The following is a 26465-nucleotide window of genomic DNA, read 5'->3' on the forward strand; positions in this document are numbered from 1 at the left end:
CTCAAAGTATTGGCCCGTTGGATAAATTACTTTGGGCTGGGCCTGATAGATGTGGCTGAAGGACCCTCAGCTAGCACAGAACCCTGGAAGTCTCACGGGAGGTATGGTCAACCGACATGAATACAAAGCACTTTAGGCAAGGATACCATGGCGCTTTGATATGTACTGTAGAACTTTGTCAGAGATGTACGGATTTTCTCATATAGACTTGCTGCTTCCTGGCCAGTTGTGTATTGTGTAATTATCCTCCATATAACTGTTGGTATTGTTCGAATAACAATGTGGTTGTTTTTAACAAATGCTAAATGCATATTTTGGAAAGCAAGGGCTCATTTGTTTGGCCTTTATTAACTTATGCTCTATGAACAACTCTAAATTGAATTATGGAACAAAGTATCAAAGATAGTGGTGGACACCCCTTTTAAATATCTTAGTAAGATGACAGTCAGGCCTACCTGTGAAAGCCTACCTCGATCAGGAGTGGGGAGGAGGGGGTGATGGGGTGGGGTGGGCGAAGAGGGCTTGTAAACTTTTTATTTTTTTTCAACCAAAGCCATCTAACACTGCTCTGTCTTGTTGTCCTTTTCCATAAGAACTGTCTAGAGTCCTTATTGAGCAAGGGATCCCAGATCCTTCTAAAGCAAGTGTCAACCGTGTTAGCAGCCACTAAAAAGCACCATGAGGGCACCTACCATAGCCTCACTTCTGCCTTAGAAAGGTATTGGAGTTTTAAACTATTGGCGGACCAGAGGAAAGAAGGACCTGGCCTGGCAGTTCGAGCTGGATTGTTCCTATGAGGCGCAGGGTCAAGACTGATTTGCATATTGCTGGGTCCTGGCATGGTGAGCAAAAGAACAATGAATTTAACCCAGATCTCTTGACTGGGGGTGAGTGTTTGAAAGGTTTTAGCACTCCGTTCATTATCTTGTTGTGTTTGCTATGTTCACCTAAGTGGCCAAGGGTATACCCAGACGTGGTTCCCTTGCTAGCTGTGTCATTGGATTCAAGCTAGCCTAGCTGATGAGGGATGATACCCTGAAATCGCCCCAGGATGCTTGTTTCCAGTCCATGGAGGACCTGGCCTGGCACTTCAGGCTGGACTGTTCTTGCGAGGAGCAGACTCGACTGATTTGCATATGGCTGGGTCCAAACTAGGGTGGTGGCATTGTGAGGAAATGAACGATGGATTAAACCCACATATTTTACTGGGGGTGAGTGGTTGAAAAGTTTCAGCACTCTGGCCATCATCTTGTGTTTGCTATGACTAGAGGAATGGCGCATGATCCTTTCCTTGTTATAAAGTCAGGTTTTAAAAGTGGGAGTCATTTCAAGCCAGCCTTGTATCTTCCAGACTCCCACATTGCCAACAGGTTCAGACTGGCCTATAGAGCAATCAGCAGTGCCCGATGTGTTTGTCTGACAGGTCAGTGTGTGGGCTAGTTTTCTGGCTGTTTGAGGGCCTGTTTTATGGACGTCTGGGTCTGCCTTACTGTTGATTTCCCTTACATTAAAACAAACTCTCACTGCGGCAACCCCAAATTCATGCAGTCTTCCATACTTTGCAAAACACTTATACAGCGTGTCTTTACAAGTGCAAAATTGCCCTAATTTGCAAACATGGGTCACTTTTTTAGCTTTCCTTTCACTAATGGGGACAAATTCGATTGTGGTGCCCGGGGCAATTTTCTGACCCAGTCCGACCCTGATGACCAAGCAAATCAGGAATTGATTCTAATCAATCCAATGTTGTTTGCATGTGTCCCTCTCCCTGAACCACTGTATCATCTGACCCTACCATCAAAGGCGCCTTCCTCTCGCCAGAGCGTGCATATTCAGCTCTTTTGCACATCTCGTCGTTTTGCTTTTTGTTTTTTTTACCTTTAAAAACATTAAGATGCATTAGGAAACATGAGAGCATAGTAGGCAGATTTACTTGAAACTAGAATGCCTTAGCACCTATCCTTCGAGAATGTGTGCCCTGTACATCTCGGCATGCACCAGCAACCTGCGTTTAACTCACTGAGCAACGCGGACACATAAATCAAGAGCACACAGCTTGCTCTGAGGTTTGGGAACTAGGACGTGGCTTTGCATTAATTTCCATCTGTTGACTGACTAGTGGGATTTAGAATGAAATATCTCATCAAGCCACGATGCTGCAAGGGGGTGGTAGGTGAGCGCGGCCGAGCTGTGTCAAGCTGTCTGACTTCGTTCCTTCTGCACAATAATACAGAGAACACAAGGAAATCGGCAGCAGACACAAAGCAATTGCTAGTATGCTCGTGTTTGAAAAGATTAAATTCTCCATTAAAGTACATTTTAATGTGCATACTGGCATGCATGCCAACATTTTAGAAAGAAAAGTGGGAGATTTAAAAAAAAAAAGAAAAATAGGGAGGATTTATTTCCCCCATTGACTTCTATTAAAGCAGAGGCAATTTCAGGAGGGCGACAGCCGAAATAAAGCAATTTTGGCTTAAAAAATAGGGAGTCTCCCATCTCAATCATGTCTATTGGCACGTATCGTACTAATACAGATGTCTAATGGTGAGAATCTGCATCAGTGCATTGAGGTGGCTTCCTCCTGCAACAGGTGCCACTGTTGCAAGAGTATTCAGGCTAAATTAACAACATTGACAATGCTGTGTTGGTTAAAGGTATAATGAAACCCCTTTTTAGGTCGAGCCCAGAAAACGACGGAGCCTAGAGCAGCGCAAGTGCTGCTCTAGGAGAGGTACCTTTTGGAATCGCTCTGGACATTTCACACACTTGTGCGTGTGAAAAGGCCTATGGCTTGCGGTTACGAGCAGAGGCGCTTGCAGTGTGCCATCTGTTGTGTCAGATTTCACACAGGAGCTATCTCCTTTTGATCACAGTGTTTGAAATGTTTCCTGGCTGGCAGTGCCACCGATTGCTTCAAATGTTCCTATTTGTCTCTATAATTCACAAACGGATCCTGATGGCTCAGTCTTTCAGGGGTCACCGGGGTGAAAGCCTCCCCTCCCAGGCCCTTCCCCTCGGTGCAGAAACTTCACTCTGCTACGCTTTAGTATTCCTGTATGCATCCAGTTTCTGAGTTGCTGTCAGTGGTGTGAAAGCACAGTGTAAATGGCCATGAAGAGAAGGGTGCTCATTTCTCTGTAACACGGCAGGGCAGTTGCGTCTTGAGGCTGGAGAGAACTAATACAAGCTGCACCGGTACATAATGGAACAGTAGGTGGTGAGTTCATGATTGAGAAGGAGACAGTGTGCTACTCTCCCAGACTGCATACCATTGTGGCTCCTCCCTAAGGCCTGTTACCAAGCCCTCCAGTTCTGACGGAACACCGGATCATGCGGTCTGGGATGCCAGCTTCAGTCCAAGAGATCACTTGGCTGATTGTTCCTCTGTGATTTGTGAATCTCCGGGCACTGATCAACACACTCACAGCAGCACCCTAAAACCAGAGGATTGCTCTACCTGAAGTACATGTGGCAGGTTTTAAGCAGGCAGTGACGCATGTCACTCCCTGAAAAGGTGTGGCGGAGCCGCCAGGGCGACTGACGCTGGGGCTCACGGTTCGATCCCCGGCTCCGGCGGCAGGGGTCTGCCCAGCACCATGCGACTCTGGGCAATAACTCGCTTAATCTTTCCAACGGCTCCCAGCGCCGAGATATCCCTTCGGGGGTGATTCGTGCGCTATACAAGTACTGTATGTTTTTTTTATTTTATGTGGTCTGCAGAATCACAGGACAGGTTACTGAGTGTCACACATGATGTGCGTGTTTTTATAGCTCGCTGTCTCTTAGCTCGTATCGGTCGAGCTGCACAGCACTAGCTAGATGCAACAGTGGTCACAACACCCACTATGACTACAAATAAAAATAAAAAGTAATAATGTCTGCAAAGATTTCTGCAAGTTGTCACGTGTTTTAGTCAAGAATGCTGTAAATGTTGCTTTGGAAGAAAGAGTCCAAATGAAAATGTTTACACTTTTTGTACTATATGTATTTCGTTGTGAAAACCCTTGGTACAGAAGCGACAGTGTTTCTTTAGCACAGAACACTGGTGCTTATTGTTTCCAACAATTATAATATTAAGGCTATGAAAATACGAAAGTGCACATCAAACATTTTTTTTTAAAGAGAAAAAGGTTTCCTTGAAAAGGATCAATTACATAACTGCAATGTTAAAGGCACTCTAAAATAATGCAACTGAGAGAAGTTCTTTGAAAATGAAACTTAAAAATTAACAGCCGACTGGTTTATACGTTTTCATTTACAAGATTTACAAATATATGCACTGAGAAAAATGTAAACGGAGAACTACTAGAGTTATACTGAGTTTTTTTATAAATATATTATCAACTTATTTTTACTTTATTTTCGGTACTTGTATTTCTGCATTTCCAATTTGGAAAACAAATTAAACATCCGATTACAAGCGAAAGCAGGACTGTTATAGGTTCCATGCTTCCGCCTCCCCCAGAATATTATGGTATACTTATAGTTGTGATACTTTCATTACAAACACAAACCATATGTATTCAATGTAATGGGAAAACAGAACAGTGCGTCTCAGCTTTGCACTAGATTTCTGCTTTTGATAAGGTGTGACTCTAAAGTGTCATACACAAGGCATGCAGAACGCCACATTTTGTTAGAAACAAGTGTTCATTTCACTCAGCTTTACTTCCAAAACTGCTTCTATTCCCAAAAAAGAATGAACACAAGTTTGGGTCAGGGAGGTTGAGAAGAGACAAGTGGAGTAGGAAAGCCAAATGTAGATTTCAAGAAGACGGAAATGAGAGAATATATTTGAAAGAAGAGAAGCAAAAGTGAACCAGCATTTGCAATGCAATAGGTCTCGCATTTGCAAAATGTTAAGCTATTGGCATTGTAAATGACAATGCCTTTTATTTATATGTTTTCAAAACCAACACATAGATGAAAGGTTTGTCATTTACTATGCCAGTAGCTCAAAGTCTCGCAAATGCGAGACCTATTGCATTGCAAGTGCTTGTTTAAACTTCTTAAAATTAGGCCCAGCCTAGAAAGTTACTCAGAAAATAAAAAATGTACTTTTAGTAATCACCCCTAGATGGCGCCACTTTGCAGCAAATAGTTATTATATGTAAGGCCCACGGTATTTTGGTATTTGTTTTTTAACATTTCTGTCCCTGTATTTATTTTTTGTACATTTTATTGCTATTTATCAATACTTCTCTTGTGTGTTCAGAATGAATGTAGTAGTAAAATGGTATATTTCCAGATTCATTTAAATGATAAACATGAACGTTTTAGCAAAATGAAGCAGTCACATATAAAAAAAACACTACATGCACAGGTAAATATTAGCATTATTTACAAATATATGTTAATATATGCTTGTCTTTAAGTAAATCTCATCCTGTTTTTTTCACTCCTCATGCTATTTGCTCAGCTGCTGGCCTGGAATTCGTGAAGAACAACATGGAGAGAGTCATACACAGGAAGCCCAATTTTCTGGGGTTTTCCGCTTTCAAAAATAAATACAGACAGGAAATACATGGTTTTCGGTCTGTATTTATCTGTAAATAATTAGTAATACGGAAAACTGGGAGCGCTAATTATATGTTAGAATTTCCTATGGAAAATGAATGTGGGTTTTAGGAGCTTTTGCCTCCAAATTGGCAGATAGACAAATGTGTTAGCCCTGAGTGAGTTGTAAGAGGGGTGAGAAGGGCAATCGATTAGGCCTGGTGAGATGAGCAGCAGGCACTGTTGTAAAAATGTTTAAAAAAATGTAAATTGATACTTGTATAGCGCACTACTCACCAGCAAGGGTCTCAAGGCGCTTGTACGAATACTGCTGTGGAACCCGTCCTGGCTTTCCCTGTGAGGCATCCACTCCTGGGCACCCCCAGGGTGAAGGCCAGGCATCCTTAGCGTTGTGGGGGCCGTTGTGGAGATTAAGCAAGCTATTGCCCAGAGTTGCAGAGTGGGAACCCATGATTGGAATAGGCACCGAGGCGAGAATTATCAGGTCCGTGGAATTTCGAGCCCAAGACCCGCAGAGGCGGGGAATTGAACCCTGGTCCCGGGCTAGATCTCTGCATCAGGGTCTGCCGCTCTAATCACCCACTTTCAATTTGAGGTAGGCCTGCCTTACCCAAGACTGGATGGGGTGAAGGCCTGTAGGATGAGCGGGATCATTTGCAGAATTTAGATGAAAGTACAGCTTGGACTTCCCTGCATACCAGTGGTGAGGGATGCCCAGCACGTGCATGAGGACAGGCAAAGCCTCCACTGATATCCTAGAGAGCAGAGTGGCGCAGATTGGGCCCGAGGGGCATGGGAGGTGGGGAGCCTATGGAGAAAACCAGCCCGAAAGAGAAATACTTTTCCCCACTTGTTGACAGTGGTTCAAGGGATACAAGCTCATTCAGACCCAATGCATCGTGGCCCATCCTACAAACAGTTCTTGTCTAATGTACTAGTTTCTATTCTGTACTTGTGTCTGAAACCTGCAAGTCTCCCAGCATGATATTCCTAAGCGGAGAAAGAGTTTTCCAGAATCTTGCCAACATCTGTGTTAGTCTTCTTCCGAAGGTGTTTGGTGTGACCTAACCTCAGAGCATAGGGGCTCACTCCATGAGACAGGGAGGCGTCGAAGAAAGGCAGCTGAAGGAAGACGGCGAGAAGGTGTAGTCTATGGTTGGTTGAACCCGAATGGGAGCTGTTCAAGTTACTCATAAAGCAGGTGGTCTCTTGGGGATAAAGTAGATAGTCACTAGGGAAAGGTGGAGGCATCAGGCAAAGTTAAAACTAATGACTCAGTCACTCACTCCATGGCATTGGCCTACTGTGAGGGCTAGACCCGGCACTCATACTAACGTTGCATCGATTTGCTCTGAATCAAACTTTGGTAAGTGATACAGTTACACCTGGAACTAAAACAGCACCCTATCAGGGGGAAGAAAGTACTACCCAAGCAGCAGTGTGACAGGAAGCACCTTGAGTTACAATATACTTTGCGCAGTAACAAGTGGTACTGTGACACCGCTTTATTTTGGGTAATGAACCTCTGTAAAGATGGTGGAAAACAGACTGCACTTGAACTGTTGAGGATTCGTTGCCTGAACTACTCAGCGACAGTCTTCCCAATACATGCCCTGCTTCAGATGGCAATCACCTCATAATCATTTTCAGGTGAAAATGTTTCGAATTTTTGCACACTATTTACTTTTCTTAAACGTTTTGTAATTATTATATTTCTCATGTATTTATTGATGCAAGTGAGAGCAGTCATGTTTAAAAAAAAGATTAAATGATTACCATTTTCATAAATATTCATTTGCAAAACAATGTACCAGAATATGGGATATCTCTTTTTTTAATTTATTTTCCAAAACCTTTATTGACAAGTTCAGCCTTATCCTATTACAATTGTGCATCAAATCAGAGCATCGTACACATTAGGTCATTTACGGAATACATCAAAAATAGAGAAATCTCATCAAACAAAGACATTATCTTGAACAACACAGCTATCGCCCAATTAAGCAATACCTTACTGTTGGTTGTGGTGGCAGCACAACAGGGGAAGGAGCAGGCACAATAGGGGAAAAAGGGGGCAGGGAAGGAAGCAGTTACTGACCAGCACCGGCGACCGCCGCGGGCAAAGTGCCGGCGGGGAAGGCGGGAGAGGCAGTCTGGCTCAGATGTGAACGGGTATGAAGGTATGTCACTAGGGGGCCCCATATGTCAGGTGGGCGAGATCTTGTAGGAGTAAGATCCCAGAATTCAGATAGTAGGGTCTGGCATCTTGAAGCATCTTCAGGCCATTGGGCGAACTTAGGCGCCGGTCTACGTCCCCAACACATGGACACCCTATGCCAACGAGGGACACGCAGCATTGCGACCAATCATTGAGAGGCATCCGGGCAAAACTTTACAAAGCAGCAGGCAAAGCGGTGCGACAGGCTGAACCGGTGCCTAGGTAATCTCTGAAATGGCGGCACAGACCTCCGGCCAGAAATCCAACACCTTTGGGCATAACCGAGCAAGATGACAGAAATCCGCGGCAGGGGCACAGCAGCGCAAGCACCTGTCGTTAAGGATGAGTCCCAGTTTATGTAGCTGAACGGGGGTGCGGTATAGCCTGTGAAAATATTTGAAATGTATAAGACGGAGGCGATTCCAGTTTATGTAGCTGAACGGGGGTGCAGTATAGCCTGTGCAAATATTTGAAATGTATAAGACGGAGGCGATAGTTGGGAGATAGCCTCTTTGTCTTATTGCAGCAATAGGGCCAGTCGACCTGGGAAATGTCCATGCCGAGATCCTCGCCCCACGCGATCAGTGGAGATGGTCCACAGCGTAAGGGCGTATAATTTGGTCACCAGCTTCAGGGGGTGGGGGATGTATATATGAGTTCAAGAGTGGGTATTGAGAGTGGAGTTTGGGGGAACGTGTGAGGTAACTCCCTACAGATAGCCCGCAGCTGATAAAAGAGCTATGTGTCCATAGGTCCAGAGGTAGAGGGAGGAGAATAGAACGTGTTTCCGGGGGAGAGATCTGCCAATGTCGCCAGCCCCAGGCGGGTGTCGTGTTTAGACATGCCAGATGGCTGGAGAGGAGGTAAGGTGGGATGATGTACAATCAGCATAGTATTTGCTGATAACGTCGGGGTGTTGGACATATGACGCAGTCCCAACCAGGCCCAGAGCAAGGTCTCGACCGTATACACCTCACCTCGTGGGCGTCATGCCTAGGCAAACAGAGCGATGTGCAACGGCCAGGGGGGTGCAAGGTCTGCTTCAACCGCGACATGCGGCTGGCAAGGGGCGGGGTGAATCCAGAAGTGTAAAAAACTGGCCTGTGCTGTTAAGGCATAACGTTTAAAATTGGGTGCGCCCATGCCGCCAGCCGACATGGGGAGAGTAAAAATATCATATGCAATCCTAGGTTGTTTGCCTGCCCAGACACAAGATATGATCAGGGAGCGGATCTTACGAAAGAAATGGGCGGTTAGAGGTATGGGGATATTCAAAAAGAGGTAAAGGAATTTCGGGAGGACCACAATATTGGCAATGGCTATACGACCAGCCAGTGACAGGGGGAGCCGGTTCCAATGAGGTTTTTGGACTCTACCGCACGTCCAAAGTTGGCCCTCCAGAGGTCATCGAAGTCCCTGCTCAGCCAGAAACCTAGATAGCGAATGGGGCCAAAGGACGGTCGGACGGACTAGTGTAGAGGAGCGGTATCTTGCGAATAAAATATTACTGAAGCCAAGGCGCGGAAGAAGAAAAAATAAAAAGGGCCATTCCAGTGTGTTGAATGCCTTGGTGGAATCGAGTAGAGCGGCCACGGCAGGAGGCTAGGATTAATCTGATAAAGGACCCAGAATATGGTCCGGAGGTTATGAGACGTGGCACGGCCAGGGATAAAGCCAGACTGATCAGGGAGGGCAATGAGGGGCATGTGGATATCTCTGTTTTAAATTCTAACACAGGGTGGTAAAAGCATCTGGCCAATCTCAAAACTCACAATTTCTAGGGATCACTCTTTTCTTGCCCTTTTGGCTACTTGTGGATGCTGAATATTGGAATTAGCAGAGATCCATTGCTTCTGCTAGCTTTGTGATTCTGTAAGGACAGAGCAGGTCTGCAAGTGGAGGTCTGCATTGAACTCTTCCAATCAAAGAAGTTCATATTGTGCCTCTGCTGGACTCAACACTCTTTGTACCCCTCCCCCCGACTTTGACAAAGAGTTGGCTAGATGGAGAGCTTTGAGAATTCGCTGCAAGCGAGGTTCGTGTATTAAATGCTAGCCCAGGCCACTTCTCAGTGTGTTTGTTTCTGAAGTCTAAGCCGGAGGAAAGTTCCGGAGGTGAAATGATGACTTCCTGTCGGCACCACATCATTGAAATCGGGATGTGCCTTAAACCATACCCTTAAATAAACACCTACCGCTGGATCAATGACAGAGGAATAAAATTGCATAACAAAAGGGTCACCACTTAACTTGAAGAACAATTGAACGGATTACACATGGTGAAGACACATCAAAGCAGGGAAAGCAAATAAAATGACTTAAAACCTCCAGTAGACATACTGTGGCACACTCTGGAGAGGCTCAAGTGAACTTCCAATGATTGTGGCACGATGAGTGTATGTTTCCTCTTGTTTCATTCCCTAAACGTGTGCATGGCAGGGGCTTTCTGGTGTGCTTTTGCTGTGAAGCAGCCTCACATTATTGAAATATTATTTTGTAAACTTTAGCTCACTTTAAAATCAGTTAGCATTACTTAGGACCCATTTTAAGTGATTTCTACCACATTTGTGTAAAATCGTTTTACTCAGCGCCTTACCAGGGTTTTCTGCCATGCCTTTCTGTTGAATTTTTAATTGTCATTTTTTTATTTTGATAAATAATTGTATTTCCCCAAGGTATTGCCATTCTTTCTATCTGACTCGAGCTTTCCACCTATTACCAGCTGAGCTCTGGGAGAAGCTCAAGGGCGTGAGTTACCTTGTTTTCTGTTTCGCTGTCTAAGTCCGTTCTCACAGCATCCAAGTCGGTCACTCCTCGACTGAATTCCAACCCCTCACTCCCTGGAAGAATCCCATCGACTGCATCAATATCCGTCTCCTCGGCGGGTGCTCGCTCCACAACCGCTGCCTGGAGAACTGTGAATGGAGAAAAAAAATACTAGAGTTATAAAGTCAATTCTCATTCAAAGTCTGGTTTAGTTTCACTCAAAAAACAGAACTTCTAATGGGATGGGACATGGAATATTCGAAGATACAGGCCAAAGACCAGCATGGGCCTACAGCAAATTCTAAGACTACGAATGAGTGGAGACTGGGCTCAGGGATATGGAAGACCCCTAGGTCATAGAAGGACTTTGAAAAATATCTCGACTTGCCTGATACCCGTAAAAAGAAAGATGGCAAAGAATCACTGAAGCCTGGGATTCTGGTAATATGTGAGAAGGAATCTAAATAGCACCACAGTTAGAGCCGAGAAATCGTTGGGCTCAATTGTGTGGCAGAATATTGAGAACCTAAATATCATGAAGGTGAGTGTGTATAGGTAAGAACAGATTTACAAATCTACATACCTTGAAAATGTGTGTGTTTGTGTATATATATATATATATATATATATATATATATATATATATATATATATATATATATATATATATATATATATATAAATTCACTGAAAAAACCATAGGTTATAGACCATATATAGTTAGGAATTCGCATTTACAAAACCTTATTTTACTCACACAAAACCATTGAAATTCCATAAATAGTTAGTTGCACTAACTATATATCGCGCACCCGCAATCCACTGCTGATGATGTCACATATTACATCATTCATGACATGGTCAGTGACATCACTGATGACATCACTGATGACATCTCAAATGACATCACTGATGACATCTCAAATGACATCACTGATGACATCTCATTTGACATTACTGATCACATCACTGATGATATCATTCATGTGATAATACGATGAACCTCTTCAGACTCTAATATAACCTTAGATACAATCAGTGTAAACAGACACTCACAGACTGTCACTCATCCATGGAGTTACTCACACACCTAGTCAGTCATGCAAAGAATCAATCACACCTCCATTTCCTCAACTATACAGTTATACAAACTTTACTTATTCAAACATATACTAACACATATTTACTCTCTTATACAATCCCTGATACAAGTTCACAATGATCCATACAGCCACTCACACATTCACTGGCTCTTATGCACAGTTATTTATATATGTCAACTCTCACATGTACTGTGTTTTACATATGTACTTACTTTGACATGTAGCACTGAGATATCCATTCACTCACCAATACACTCATGCACACAGTCAACCGCCCATACAGCTGTTTCCACATGCACTTTTGAAACCATACATCTAGTGAAACAACTGCTCACACATCTATGCACAGAGTCATACACCTCCCAGCCACCCACACACACACTCAGTCTCCCATACAAATACTTGGGCAACCAATCAATAACCCATATAGTTACTCATATAGCTACTTATCAACACATGCAACAGTTTACAGAACAACAGACATAATGATGCACAAATTAAGACAGTTTAGTCACTAACCCATGCACTCAGTGAGACACATTTAATCACTCACTCATACAGTCAGTCATGCACCTACTAAATCCTTCATACAGACACTTATACATCCACTCATTCTTCAATATGTAAGACATATTTTAACTTTACAGAAACATACAGTCACTGGATGTTGTCATCAGTGATGTCATCAGTGATGTCATTTGAGATGTCATCAGTGATGTCATCAGTGATGTCACTGACCATGTCATGAATGATGTAATATGTGACATCATCAGCAGTGGATTGCGGGTGTGCGATATATAGTTAGTGCAACTAATTATATATGGAATTTCAATGGTTTTGTGTGAGTAAAATAAGGTTTTGTAAATGCGAATTCCTAACTATATATGGTCTATAACCTATGGTTTTTTCAGTGAATTTTCAAGGTTTTGTAAATGCTAATTCCTAACTATATATGGTCTATAACCTATGGTTTTTTCAGTGAATTTTCAAGGTTTTGTAAATGCTAATTCCTAACTATATATGGTCTATAACCTATGTTTTTTTCAGTGAATATATATATATACATACATATATAAACATATATCATCTGTATATCTATATAAATACAAACATAAATGCATGCATACATATACTTATATGCATACAGATGCATGTTATTTACATGAAAGTTGAAAAAACACTAATAAAAGCAAAGCTAAAAAGCCACCTCATTACAAACAGAATGGCTTTAACTTAAACGAGGGCGAGATCTATTGCATTTTCAATGCTTGTTTACTTTGGTTCCATCAAGAAGGCATTCAGATGTGTCACACATTTGCCATAAATTCTGAATGTTAGCACTCTAGTTACACATTAGACCACTGTAGTAAAGCTACTGCTCACCAGGGACGTCTGCTGCTGGTATTCAAAGTGCATGTTTCCGTCTGCATTTCAGAATTTTTTTAATGAAATAGAAGAGGATTTGAGAAGTCACTCAAAATGATCCCTAATTTTTTTTTCTGAAGCACTAATCATACTTTCTATGGCAAAATTAACCCCCTCATGTTGTTCCTTTTTAAATTGAGTGTTTTCAGACTTACCACTTCATTCCAATCAAGATGGCTTCTGGTGTGCCATACTTTTGTCATAAGTAAGTCTGTTAGCGCTCTAGTTGTTCTTTAGAACACTCTGGGACATTCTGTCATTGGGCTATACTTGGGGTACATCTGGGTGATATTTGGGCTACATTTAGGCTCTTTTGTCTCTGGTGGCCATCTTGGGAGACTGTATGTCAGAATTTTTTAATGAAATTAAAGAGGGTTTGAGAAGTCACTCAAAATGTGCCCTAATTTTTCTTTCTGCAGCAATAATCATAATTCATATGGCAAAATATACCCCCTCATTTTGTTCCTTTTTAAATTAAATGTTTTAAGAGTTACCACTTTATTCCAATCAAGATGGCTTCAGGTGTGCCATACCTTTGTAATAAGTAGGACTGTTAGCGCTCTAGTTGTTCTTTAGAACACTCTGGGACATTCTGTCATTGGGCTATACTTGGGCTACATCTGGGTGATATTTGGGCTACATTTGGGCTCTTTTGTCTCTGGTGGCCATTTTGGGAGACTGCATGTCAGAATTTTTTAATGAAATAGAAGAGGATTTGAAAAGTCACTCAAAATGTGCCCTAATTTTTCTTTCTGCAGCACTAATAATACCTTCTATTGCATAATATACCCCCTCATTTTGTTCCTTTTTAAATTAAATGTTTTAAGAGTTACCACTTTATTCCCATCACGATGGCTCCAGGTGTGCTATACCTTTGTAATAAGTAAGACTGTTAGCGCTCTAGTTGTTCTTTAGAACACTCTGGGACATTCTGTCATTGGGCTATACTTGGGCTACATCTGCGTGATATTTGGGCTACATTTGGGCTCTTTTGTCTCTGGTGGCCATTTTGGGAGACTGCATGTCAGAATGTTTTAATGAAATAGAAAAGGATTTGAGAAGTCACTCAAAATGTGCCCTAATTTTTCATTCTGCAGCACTAATCATACTTTCTATGGCAAAATATACCCCCTCATGTTGTTTCTTTTTAAATTAAATGTTTTAAGAGTTACCACTTTATTCCAATCAAGATGGCTTCAGGTGTGCCATACCTTTGTAATAAGTAGGACTGTTAGCGCTCTAGTTGTTCTTTAGAACACTCTAGGAGGCTGCAGTAGAACACAAAGGAATCAACTGACAGTCTCTATCCTTGTTGGATGTACATGTTTTACTGAGAATGTCAGACTTCATTTTCACATGACTGAGAAAGATAATGTGAATTTACAGAAAATATGCTTTCAGTTTAGCTTATAGATCCCCTTCCAAACCACTGTGGGAAAATCATGAGATATTAGATTTCTTTCAAACAATATTCATGATATCACAGCAGAAGGTTTTTTTCACATGGTAAAATCACCTTAGAACCCACCACAATTCCTAAAACGAGTATGGTACCATCAACAAATGATTTATAATGTAACTAAAGTCCTAAAACCCTCTATTAACTACAATGCTTTTTAATGAGGTGCTATCATGTATATTGGTCCCAAGATGGCTGCCAACACTTCTTGGATGAAGTGCTGACAGCCAATCAGATCAGATGTGTGGTTAGGCTCCGCCCAGATATATATCTTTTTTTTAACCTAAATCACTCAAAATCCACTGGAGCACATATATTGAGACCTAGCAAAGGCACATCGGGCTAACAGTCCCTACAATTTTGCCAAGTTTCGTGCAAATCCATTCAGCCGTTCGAGCTAAAAGTGAGGCCAACCGCCCTATGGAAATTAACATGGGAAAAACGCGTTTGGGACCCCCCTTTTTTCTTGCCCCCCCCTTGATGAAACCCCCCCAAATTGTCAGGGGCTGCTCAGAAACAAAATGTTCAATTTTCCTAAAAATTTCAGCCAATTCCGTCTACAAACACCAAAGTTATTAGACATAGAATTTTCAAAAATCCCATAGAGAAAAAATCCTAACTATATATACCTACTGGCGACCGCCAGTAGGTAATATAACGAGGAGTCTGTGAAGCACGGATGAAACTCGGTCTTTTTAAGATCCTATAGGGCTGGCACTGGAACCCCGGGGAGGCTCCTAGCTGCAGGGTTGCTCCTTCATTCTGCCTGTTGGCGAGGTGATCATGCGTCCTGTGATACTGTCGATATTTTGCTGCACTGCCCCACCATACATCCCTTCTGGACGTCAGTAGAGTCTACTCTCCAGGAAGGCATGGATTTACCCTTGCCACTTCCAGACCCCTAATTCTCCTCCATGACATATCAGACATTACTGAATAGACTCACCATGCTCGTCACTGCCCTAGCTGGCAAAATCTGTATTTTGCGACATTGGCACTCTCGACAATTTGCGTCACATGAGGAATGGCTTGTAGAGATGTACAAGACCGCATCATTAGAAAAAGATAATTGACAATTTAATAGACAAAGTAGATAATTTTCTTTTGATATGGTCCCCCTTTTTGCACGATGACCCTCCTCCTAACCCCATAGTTCGCTTAGACTCATTACCACCATTGTACTCACTACCTCTCTCTCCCCCTCCCCTCTCTTTCTCCTCTGCTGTGTAGATTCCATCTCTCTTCCCTTCATTTTCTCTGTCCTTCTTCTCTATCTTTATTTTCTTCCTTTTATAGCATATTCTCTCATCCCTCTCTTCCCTTTTCTATTTCTTAAATATTACATAGAAGTATTGTTTGCTATTAGTGAATGTATCAAAATCAATGTTTCTATCTCTATATCGGTATGAGCTGGACTGACATGTCACTGTGTTTGCTGTTATTTCTCAATTCTTAATGTTATCAATAAAATAATTAATACACAAAAAAAGAATAAAAAAAAGAATTTGAGGCTCCCAATGGAAGTCATACATGACAAATTATTGCAGTCACACTAGTTGCAGGGAATCCTAACCCTATTATACTCTCTCTCAAAATTATTTTGGTGGAGAATTGTAATATCTAACTGGATTACTGCAACAAAATCTACATTGGGCTCTTAAACAGAACCTTCAACATTCAAATATTATCGAATACCTGACCCCAGTTCTCAGATGGCCAAAACTGCTACACAATACCACGCCCTTCATGAAAACCCTTCAATGATTTGCCATCAAGTTAAGATTAGGCCTGGGTGAAATTGACCTTATGCCAGCGTGGTCTGCAAAATCTTGGGAATTTTTTGTTATGCTTGTTTTTAAAATTTCATCATTACACCACTTTGCGTAATTAAGCACCATTAGCTGGCACAATTCAGTGCAAATGGCGCTATTTGCATAAATTATTGCATAAGTATTGGAACAACAGAACACAAGTGTCTGTTCACTGTGCTTTGGTTAAATGGGTCTTCGTGATAAAAATGTCAAGGACCATTTCACCATAAAATATTGTGCAAATGGATGGATCGGAATATCGAATAATTTTGCAGACATTTTGCATAATTATGCTAAACCAAACTGCATGAATTTCGCACATCTCTAGTAAAGATCTCAAATCAAACTTGTGCTTTTTCCCACAATGCAATACATGGCCACAGCCAGATCACCTTTTCCAAATCCTACCATCCACACAGACACAAAGGTCAGGCGCCAAGAAAGCATTTACATTTAATCAGCCAGCTAAATATCAGCTAAATATTGAAGATCTGGTGGAAGATTTCGCCCCCTTAAAAAATATCTGTGCTTTGGAATGCCAGCTGTGCATATCTGAGAAACAAATTAGACTTACTAAATTTTTTCAGAGGCCTGAAAATACACCTCTGCTGAAGTCTCCCTAACCTCAGCCTCACATGAATCTAATTAGTTCCTGCCACTCGTTCTTACAGTCAGTCAGTCATTTGCCGAATACTAGCCCATCCATCCCTCGATATCTTGGGTGATTCATCCTTATAGAGTCTTTACTATCCATCTCCTTATGTAGTCTCAACAAAGATGCAAAATACACCCCCTCCCCCAAAAAAGAATTATATTAGGATTCTGACAAGTACCCTGTTGATATCTCCTGCAATCCCCTCCAGAAGCAAATACATTTCATCATGTTATAAGAGAAATTGGGTAACTACGTGCAGATGTAAGCAGATCTCATTTAGAAACACATATTCTCCTCTGAGACTGGAATATGCTGGAGCTCGACAGAGGAGTAAAATTGAGAAGTAATGCCTTCAATCTATACCAGCTATGACTAGGTAAGAGGCCTCTTGGGAGTTGTCAAGACTCTTAAGCTACTAAAGAAACTATTTCTTGGGACACTTTTGCTGGCAGTAGGAAAACATCTTGCACAAGGGCATATCACTTGTTCCGCAAGAGAGATTCTCCTGGTGACGATAGGTGATCCATACGCAAATCAAAGTGACAATATTGCTATATTGTTTTGAAAAAAGCTCTCAGGACTACAAGCTCAAAAACTCCTGTCAGCTGATCACTACATGCACTAAAAAAGAGACTATATTTTTTGTCTAGCATTCATAAATACAGTGTATATTGGCAGAGTGGAAATATTTCCAAAGTGCTCGTTTCGGCATTCGTCCATTTCAGCGGTTCTTCACCTGTGGTCTGAGCACACCTGGTGGTGCGTGACACCTACTCAGGGCGTCCGTGACTGCTTAGAAATAAAAATTATGTTAACAGATTAATAAAGTTTATATCAACAAAGCAGCAAAAGTGCAAAACTGAACATTTAAAATGTTCTGTAAATGTGAAGGATTTTAAAATTGGTGGCTATTTATTAAGTTGGTATCCTCACAATGACATGTGTAAGCAGTGCAAACTCTTGTATGATCTTGTATGATAATGGATGGCCTAAACTGAATTTAGAAAAGCTCCAACCTTCCCATAAAAATATATTTTGATTGGTTTTATATTTGTAAGTGAATTAAATAAAATATTTCTTCATTTGTCTACTTGTTTGATCATTGCTTGTTTGCAGGTATTGCTTTGCAATTCAAACCATCAAAATTGGGCCGGGATTCCAGATTCCAAAAATGATTCAGTGGTGGTCCCGGATTCCAGTAAAAATTAAGTGCGTGTGTACATAAGTGAAATGGTTAACCCCTTCCATACTCGTGACTGAACCATTCTGTCATGAGTCACGGTTGGGCTGTGCTGATGACGGAATGGTCCCGTCACGACCATGCCTGCGATTGGAATGTCCAGCACAGGGCTGGAATTCCTGCCGCACGCAAGCGGTTAAGAAACACCGGTCCAGTTATTCCTAATTCTTTGGGTGAAAAGTTCAGTACTAGGTGATGCAACGCACCACATTACCAATAGAATACCTTTAGATATCCAACATTACAAGCAGTCCACCCCTGGCTCGCATTATAGGCCTAGCTACTTCTGACCTGTGATACCTCTAGGGATGAAACTTGACCCGAGGTGCAAATAATTGTGCTATACCTTGGCAAGTACTAACATATTGATAAATATTCTTAGTCATTAAAGACAGGCAAAACAAATTTGTTTTCCTCCTCACCTAATTTAAACATTGTAAATACTACCTATTTATTTCAATGTGTACATTAATCAATGGGAGAACCAATATAACAAAGGAACACTGTTGCAAAGCATTACTTTAAGAGCTTGCCTGCAAGTGAGACCATGACCGTGTGTATCATCGATTATTCTTAATCCAAGCCTTCAGCGTTTGAGCCATAAATGTCATCAAGTTTGACAATAAAATATAGTCAGTTTTTCTTCAAAACGAAATATTATGCAATAGTGTCCATTGAAACTCATTGTATCTAAAGGACTATCATAAATATTCAGTGTGTTACCTGAGAACATGACTGACCTTCACTGTTTAGTGAGTCAACGAGCCAAGTCCTACTGCACCCATATAGATTGTTGCTTACCCCCTATTGGGTGCCACCTGTATGGCAATCATAGGACCAGATGTACCAAACAGAATTCTCCAGGTAATGCACTGTGGTGTCCTGTCACCCCCACTTTATATCCATTGGACTGGTGAGTCCAGGCTGGAACCATGCAGGAAGGCTGCAAATTGCATCACTCGCAATGTGAGGCTTGCAGCCAATAAAGAGGCTTCTAGGGTCAAGGCACAGGGTCATGAGAAGGGGTACCTCTAATTACCAGAGGAGGCACCAGCACTTCATATAGACCGAAAATATTGAACATTGTTTACACATGATAGAAATTATGTAAAGTATGAGAACGGACAAAATCCAAATCGGAAAGAAATGTTGGTGCAGTGGTTTTAAGACTGCACTGAAGGTGTTTGAGGGTTTTGAATGTGGATATGTATGTAAAGGTGAATGATGCTTTAATCTGAAGATTGCAGTGTTGTGAGACCTGCAATAATGATGTTTAAGACTTTTTGCTTGTTCAACTAGAAGGAATGTCAGGGAGTTGGACTTTTACGGATTTACAATAAAAAGATGTACTGGTGAATAATACGAAGACAGTATTTCAGTTCTATGTATTTCTGAGACAATATGTATGCTTGAATAGATGTTGGGAATTTGAGGTTGCTGGGGCATTTCTTTGCCATAGTCTTTTCCCTTCATCCTGAACATATCACAAGTGAGTGCAGCAAGCATAAAAACAGATTCTGACCAGGTGTACAGCAAAAAATACAGAGCTCACCAAGGAGGAGTCAAACTGGACACGTCACATCACACGCATACAAGACATATAACCAAACATAGTTACTATCATAACAAATACAAGGGCGACCTTGATTTTTTAATTCACACCAGAATCCTAGATTCAACAGAGTGCAGCGCCCTGAGAGCAAATACATTTATTTCTATTGTCATTAAAATGCTATCGCAACTTCTACATACTATACTCTAAACAATAACGATGTGTAAAGTTCAATGCCGAATTACAGAACGTTTCAGTTCCCCACACATATCGAGTTTCAGTAAGTAAATATTTTGCAAGCCATGTTTTTCTAATCGATTTTTTGGGCGAAATTTCCACAAGTCACAGGACAACAAAGGCAGGTCAAAGAGGAGTTCAGTTCTACTCAACATGCAATGCTTAAATGATTTTCAAAGACCAGAATACAACGGTCCAGTCACCGCCCTGGTCAGCCGGAAAAAAAGGTAAAACAACTAAGCTTTGCGGGTACGAAAGTAAATCGGTTCATTTAAAGAAAAGACGTAGATTGTTTTTCATTAGACCACGAATAATTTGGGGGCAGTGTCTTGGAACTAGGCCTATACACACCCATCGTCGAGATTGTGTGTATTATTACAGTGGAGCGTTTTAAGAAGGACATATTGAGGCCTAGAGTTAGCAAAGACCTTTTGTTTTTCAAAAGAATATACATACACAGTGACATTTAGTCAATCCCTTTATCAACTAGTATGCTGAAAAGTTCATCACATGTTGCTTTCACATAGGATACCAGCCATACAGCCAGGGGTCAGTCCACTTCAGCCACTGGTTACTCTGTCTCAGTGATGACACTTTGTACCAGGACAAAGCTAATAAAAAGTAGACCAATTCAGGGCCATGGACTCATGGGCCAATGGATACTTTTTATTAGAATTTTTTTTCTCTTTTCCAATAAAAAAAGACAAAAAAAAATGTTAAGTGAGGAACCATCAGCTCCGCAGACACTGCCATTGCCCCTCCACTGCCACTCAGTGTGTGTCATATCCTCTGCAGGCATTCCAGGTGGAGCATCTCTTTGAATGGGCTTTAGAGCATTTCAAGATGGCTGTCTATGTGCATGCATGCAGCCTCGAGGGAGGCCATCTTTGAATGTTATTTGTTATTGTGCACACAAACATTCAAGCATGGCTGCCTGTCACACGGGATACGTTGATGGATGTATACCGTAAAGCTCTATCTCCTAGTGTTTTTTTGTTTTATTTTTCTTCAAACACAAGTTGTTTGTTGTGAAAAGCTATAAAAGAACTATAGATATTGAAAAAAAAGATGACTGCCTTTGTGCTTTTGTTATACTTTGTAAAAAGGACCCACGACTGGAATTCTTACAATTATTTTTTTTTTTAAATCAGGTGCGGATGGACAGTCAAAGAAAATGAGCCTTGGCAAAGCCAACCGCTTGACACTGAAGTTGTACCTATTTGCTGTGCCCAGTGATTGTTACTGTAGGTCTAACATTTGACATGCAGCAAATGAAACAGATCAGGTTACTATTGTGGTGGTTTGAATGACCCCATTTTGCAGGAGCCATGAAGGGAAGGAGAGTAACAAAGTGGGACAGTTGTAACAAACTACACAGGCGAGTTTTACATATGTTCAATACATATACATATAATTCAAAGCACATTAAATGACTTCGCAAAAATTCCGCAATTCTTTGCTCTGGTGCTTAAGATGACATTAGAACCCATTCCTCAAGGTTTCAGAGCTAGCAGTTGAGCCGATAGGTCAGTTCTCCTTCCCCTGCAAGATAGGCTTGCTCTAGTGATGTTTGCTTGCCTTAGGCACGACGGTGTAAAGTCAATGGGTCAGCAAGACTTTTTTTATATACTTTACATTTATATAGTGCTTTTCAAGCCCATGAAGGTTTCAACTAACTCAACAGGAGATGCAGGTTGCCATGTATACATTTCGAATTGAGAAATCTCTTATAGGGAGACATATTTCGTAGTTACAATACATTATCTTTTTTTCCCAAGAGCTCATGATCGAGAGACAGATTTTACAGTAGAAAAACTGATTCAGGCCAGCAACTGGGTCGCCATCGCAGGAACCTGCATTTTCTAGCTGACATTTGAAGTTCCGGCTCCAAATATAGAATGCATTGTGTGGCCAGTGACCAGATTGCCTGGAAAGCGCTTTCTTCACCGAGTGAGCATCACGACAGAAAGGCTAGTCTAGCTTCAGGCTATGGAAATGTACAGGAGGCTCCTGTCACAACAAGAGCAGATGCCATCACTCAAGGGAGGCCGAGCTACAGGAGGAGACAGATGTTGTATGCCCGCCTCGGAGACACTGGGGCATGCAAGCCAAAGCGCACCCGCCGCGGAGTCACGCACACTGGGAACAACCTCCATGTACCTCGCATCAGGGCAGTGGTTAATTTGTAAAACATTAAGTTCTAGGACCCTCATCAGAAGGATACAGCAGCTTCCACCAACCACTGCACCTGCCAATAACAGTACCGACACGACTACTAACCCTCACAAGTGTGACAATTCAGACTATTTAAGGCCCCCAAAGCTATATGAATGACTTGGGTGGCATATATTAGTGATTGTTCATGTATATTAAATTAATAAAAAGCTGTGGTTGTGCTCATACCCAAATTTGGCAGACAGCGCCACCATGTGGCAGACTGTCATGTACAGGTGCTAAGAATTAAGTACCGGTGCCGGGCACCGGAGACCACCGGCTCAAATTATACACTGTATCAGGGTTTTATTCACCGTCGGATTGGTTACTGGGAAATTTGGGCAATGCCCGAGGGGCCGGTGTCCGAGCTCCAGCTGTGGGCTGCTTTTTTGAGCAGCCTTGGGGACCGATTTGGGCAGTTTCTGTGTTGTTTGATGCTGCCAACGGCCCAGTGGTAGCCTGAGTGGCCATTCTCGAGGTAGATGGGCGTCCATTACCTCCCTTTTACCAATGGGCAAAGGTGTCACTCATTTTCTCTCGCTGGCCCGGCCCATTCATTTATGGATATTGAGTGGGGGGATAGGGCCTGAGCAATAGTGGCCTCACTTGTTTTCAGGTGTGTTTCACCAGTGTAAACTAATCCGTACATATTTTTTTTTAAAGCCCCCCCCCCACTCCCCACCATTTTTATAAAATTTCGCAGAAGCAGTGTTTTACGGACAGACAATATGCAAATGTGGGCCACTTTTCTTTTTAGCGTGCCCGCGCCGATTTTTAATTCCTATCCAACCCTGGTTTCATTTATGCCAGTGGGAGCAGAGAGCAGATAGAGTGGGCCGACACTGGTGTTTAATCATCATTCTTGGGACCCAGAGCATGAGAAAGGCAGAATAGGAACAAAGGAGGAGGAAGAAAAAGCTAGGAAAACATTGGAAAGGGAAAAGAAGGGATGGAAAATAAGTTAGTTAAAGAAAGAGCAGGTGCAGGGTGGTAGAAGAAAGCGGCACAAGGTGAAAGAAAATCTAGGCAGCACTAGCATTCAGCCAACCTGACATTTAGTAGCAGAATCATACGCAGTGGTGATCAGCATGGCTCGCACATGTAGGGGGGTGGCAGGTCACGGGTCGAGTGTGGGGGGGGGGAAGGGGGGAGTGGTCGCGCATATTAAAAAAAACATTACAAAAATAAACATACTTTTGTGCCGCGTCCCCTGTTTCCACTGCTGCTTTTCTCCATCTCGGATGGAAACACAACCAGGTCCCAATGACGAATCACAACGCTGTAATGCAGCATTGTGATTGGTTTTGATCATCCTGGTTTGACGCTCAATCAGGGAATGGAGACCTGGGCTTGTTCTCCATGCAGGGTATAAAGCAGCGTACACCGAGAACAGGGAAAGTGTGCATGACTGGTTTGGGTGGCCGAGTAGGCATACCACTCCTCCCCTGCCCAGCACTGAGAACAGAACAGCCACGCCCACCCGCAAAGCAGCATGAAGCATAAAATGATAATAACTTAAAGTTTTTATCAATTTATGCTTTTTCATAGAGGAGGAGCCACCACTGATCATAAGAAACACATAGGGCCAATGTACTTTCTTCTTTTAACAAGTTAAACACTAAGTGGGCACTGGAATGGATAGATGAGTTGTGATCTTTTACTTGTCGTGCCTTCCATGATGCAACTGTAAACTACATGTGGGCATTAGGTAACCACACAAGTGCTCCCATGCTGCTTGGGCTTAGGTGCTAACTATAGAGATACCTAAAAAAACTGCTATGTTTACACATTTAGATGCGCTTTATTTTTTATTATATAAGGTGGTAGATCGCCTAGTTGTCGTTGCAGCGTACTGTGATGAAAAAAAGAGCTACAAATTAAAAGTTAGTAAATAAATTAGAAAGGGGGAAGCCCATAATCTGGATTGTCAGTTTGTAAATCAGATTGCTGATGACATTTTATCATGATTTACTACATCTAGTTTAGTATAACAGCTCTGAAGCTCTTACGGACTTGGCCTATACATTGAGAAACGATGCATAAGCATTTAAGCATTTTAAATCGGAATGTTGTATTTACATTGCCTCCTAGCCATGAAATATCTACCAGCAATGTTTAATTTGAGCTGGTGTTTGAATGTGGTGGGCACCAGCGCTCATTTGTGGGGGCCGAAACTAATTCTACATTATCAGACTTTAAACCAGAGCAACAAAGACAGCAGCAGAAAAGGGAAATTGAAGCAGGAAGAAAAAGATAGTAGAACAGTAACAAAGGGAGAAAGCAAGGATTAAAAACAAACAAGAGCGAGAAAAAAAAGGAAAGGGGCGTGGCTAAACGCCAATGGAGTAAGGCGTGCCTTGCGGAACTCCAACCCAGCGATCCCCCATCCACAACCATCCTGACACCCCACACCTCATGACCTCAATAAAATGTATGAGGGGCCTGGGGGAAACCACTCTCATTCAGCTGGAGTGCTGACGAACGGCGGAAACACCCGGGGGCGCTACACACAAGGGAAATGAAGAGACGGTCTCATGGTAGGCAAAAACAGTGGCCGCTAGCTGAGGAGTGAAGAGTCCGGATGCAGATACAGAGGTAGGAGAGAGGTGATCCGTCCCCTAGCCAAGTCCGATGCAATACATCTGGGGTCAGTTCCGATGAACGGAGCCCCGTGGCAGGCAAGCTGTGGCAGGAACCAGGCGGCATTCCGACCCCGAAGGCTCGTATTTGAGACCTACGAAGTGGCAACTATGGCGGGACTGTGCCGCTGCCGTGTGACCCGTGGAGGCTGCGGCCGACAAAGAGTGTCGTTAGCCCTGAGGATGCCGAGACCGACGACTCGAGGCCCCCTCTAAAGCAACTCGAGGCAGGGGTAGTCTGTTATGGTGGACGCTGCTGTCAGGCAGAGGAAACCAAAGGCGGCCTGACGACAGAGTTGGGAGGCCCCAGGACAAAGCAATAAACCCAGAGGTGATGAGAAGCACTGTGGCAAAAAGAGGGGCGCTCACCTGATGTCGGAGCGGAGCACACCGCAATGGAGCAGGAGCGGAGGGTGAGGAGGCGGAGACAGTGCGGAGGCGGATGACAACGGGGAGAAGGCCGCAAGTATCGAGAACGTCCTCGTGAAGCATGCAGACTCTGCAGCAAGGAAGAGTGGAGAAGAGCGCAGGAGGGACACTTACCTGAAGTGGGGGCGAGGTGGTCCCACAACGAAGTGGGGGTTGAAAGCAGGGACGAGGCAGAGGCGGAATTCTGGCAGCAGGGGAGGTGAAACGACTATGGAGCAGAAGCCTACAGAGACAGAGAATTGGGCCATAACACTCAAGCTGCTCTAGGGGGAAGAACCTGGTAGGCTCAAACCAAAGGGCAGCTGGGAATTGGAGGTGACTCCCTGGGTGGTGCAAAGCGGGTCATGGCAGAAGACCTGAACAATAATAACGAGAGTGATAATACCTTCCACAAAGAGGGGAGAAATGACATAGGCCGGTGTTTAGCCAAAACATTAGGGGGAGAACAGTGAACAAGCTTCAGGTGGCAGAGAGCCCTCACCGAGCACGAACCATGGGAGACTGGTCATATGGTCCCGAAATGTAACGCGTGGGCGGAATAAATAGCAGGCCACGAGAACATCGTCCACACACTGCCGAACAGCCACAGGTGGGAAGCCACATCTAGGGAGGAGTCCTCAGTAACTAGAAGCGAGGTAGTGAGTTACCCACAGCAAGGACGTCAGCAATACCCAAGAACAGAGTGCTTCAAGATCGAGGAATCGCACAGACAGTGATCACTCCAAACAGGGGCGGAGAAACCGAAACTCAGACGGTTGGATGCCCAGCGCAACAAGGATGGGCTTACACCCTCCGGTAATGGGGAGGAAATCCAAACGACGAGGGCAGGACAATATGGATCCCGGCAAGAGGCAGGAACAAACAGACGAGGAAGGTGATACAGGGGGAGCGACAAAGGAGACTACACAATCCCGTCCCACTTTCGCGGACATCATGCAGGCGATCACAGCATCCTGCAAAGCCCTTGAGACCAAGATAGACCCCATAGTTACAGACTTGAGCCAACTAAAGGACGATCATCGCCGCCTAGCAGAAAGGGCAACAAACACTGAACGCACAATGGCAGATATACCGCCGGAGGTCGCATCAATGAATAAATATTTGTAAGAAGTAATGCACAGGGTGAAAACCATGGAAATGAGAGCAGAAGACAGGGAAGGAAGATCCCGAAGGAATAACATTCACATTATTGGGATAC

The 26465-nt window shown here is 42.9% G+C and overlaps 1 protein-coding gene across 3 annotated transcripts in view; it reads right to left on the minus strand.

The window, feature by feature from the left end:
- The window catches only part of NOS1AP (nitric oxide synthase 1 adaptor protein), a 1090707-nt gene that overhangs the window by 204924 nt on the left and 859318 nt on the right, over window positions 1-26465 (minus strand). For all 3 annotated transcript variants that reach the window (XM_086955405.1, XM_086955396.1, XM_086955412.1), the window contains exon 7: window positions 10495-10652. In XM_086955405.1, coding sequence (XP_086811531.1) covers window positions 10495-10652 — 158 coding nt within the window. The remainder of the gene's footprint in view (window positions 1-10494; window positions 10653-26465) is intronic.

The sequence above is a fragment of the Lissotriton vulgaris genome, chromosome 1_1, assembly GCF_964263255.1.
Source record: "Lissotriton vulgaris chromosome 1_1, aLisVul1.2, whole genome shotgun sequence".
Taxonomy (NCBI): Eukaryota; Metazoa; Chordata; class Amphibia; order Caudata; family Salamandridae; genus Lissotriton; species Lissotriton vulgaris.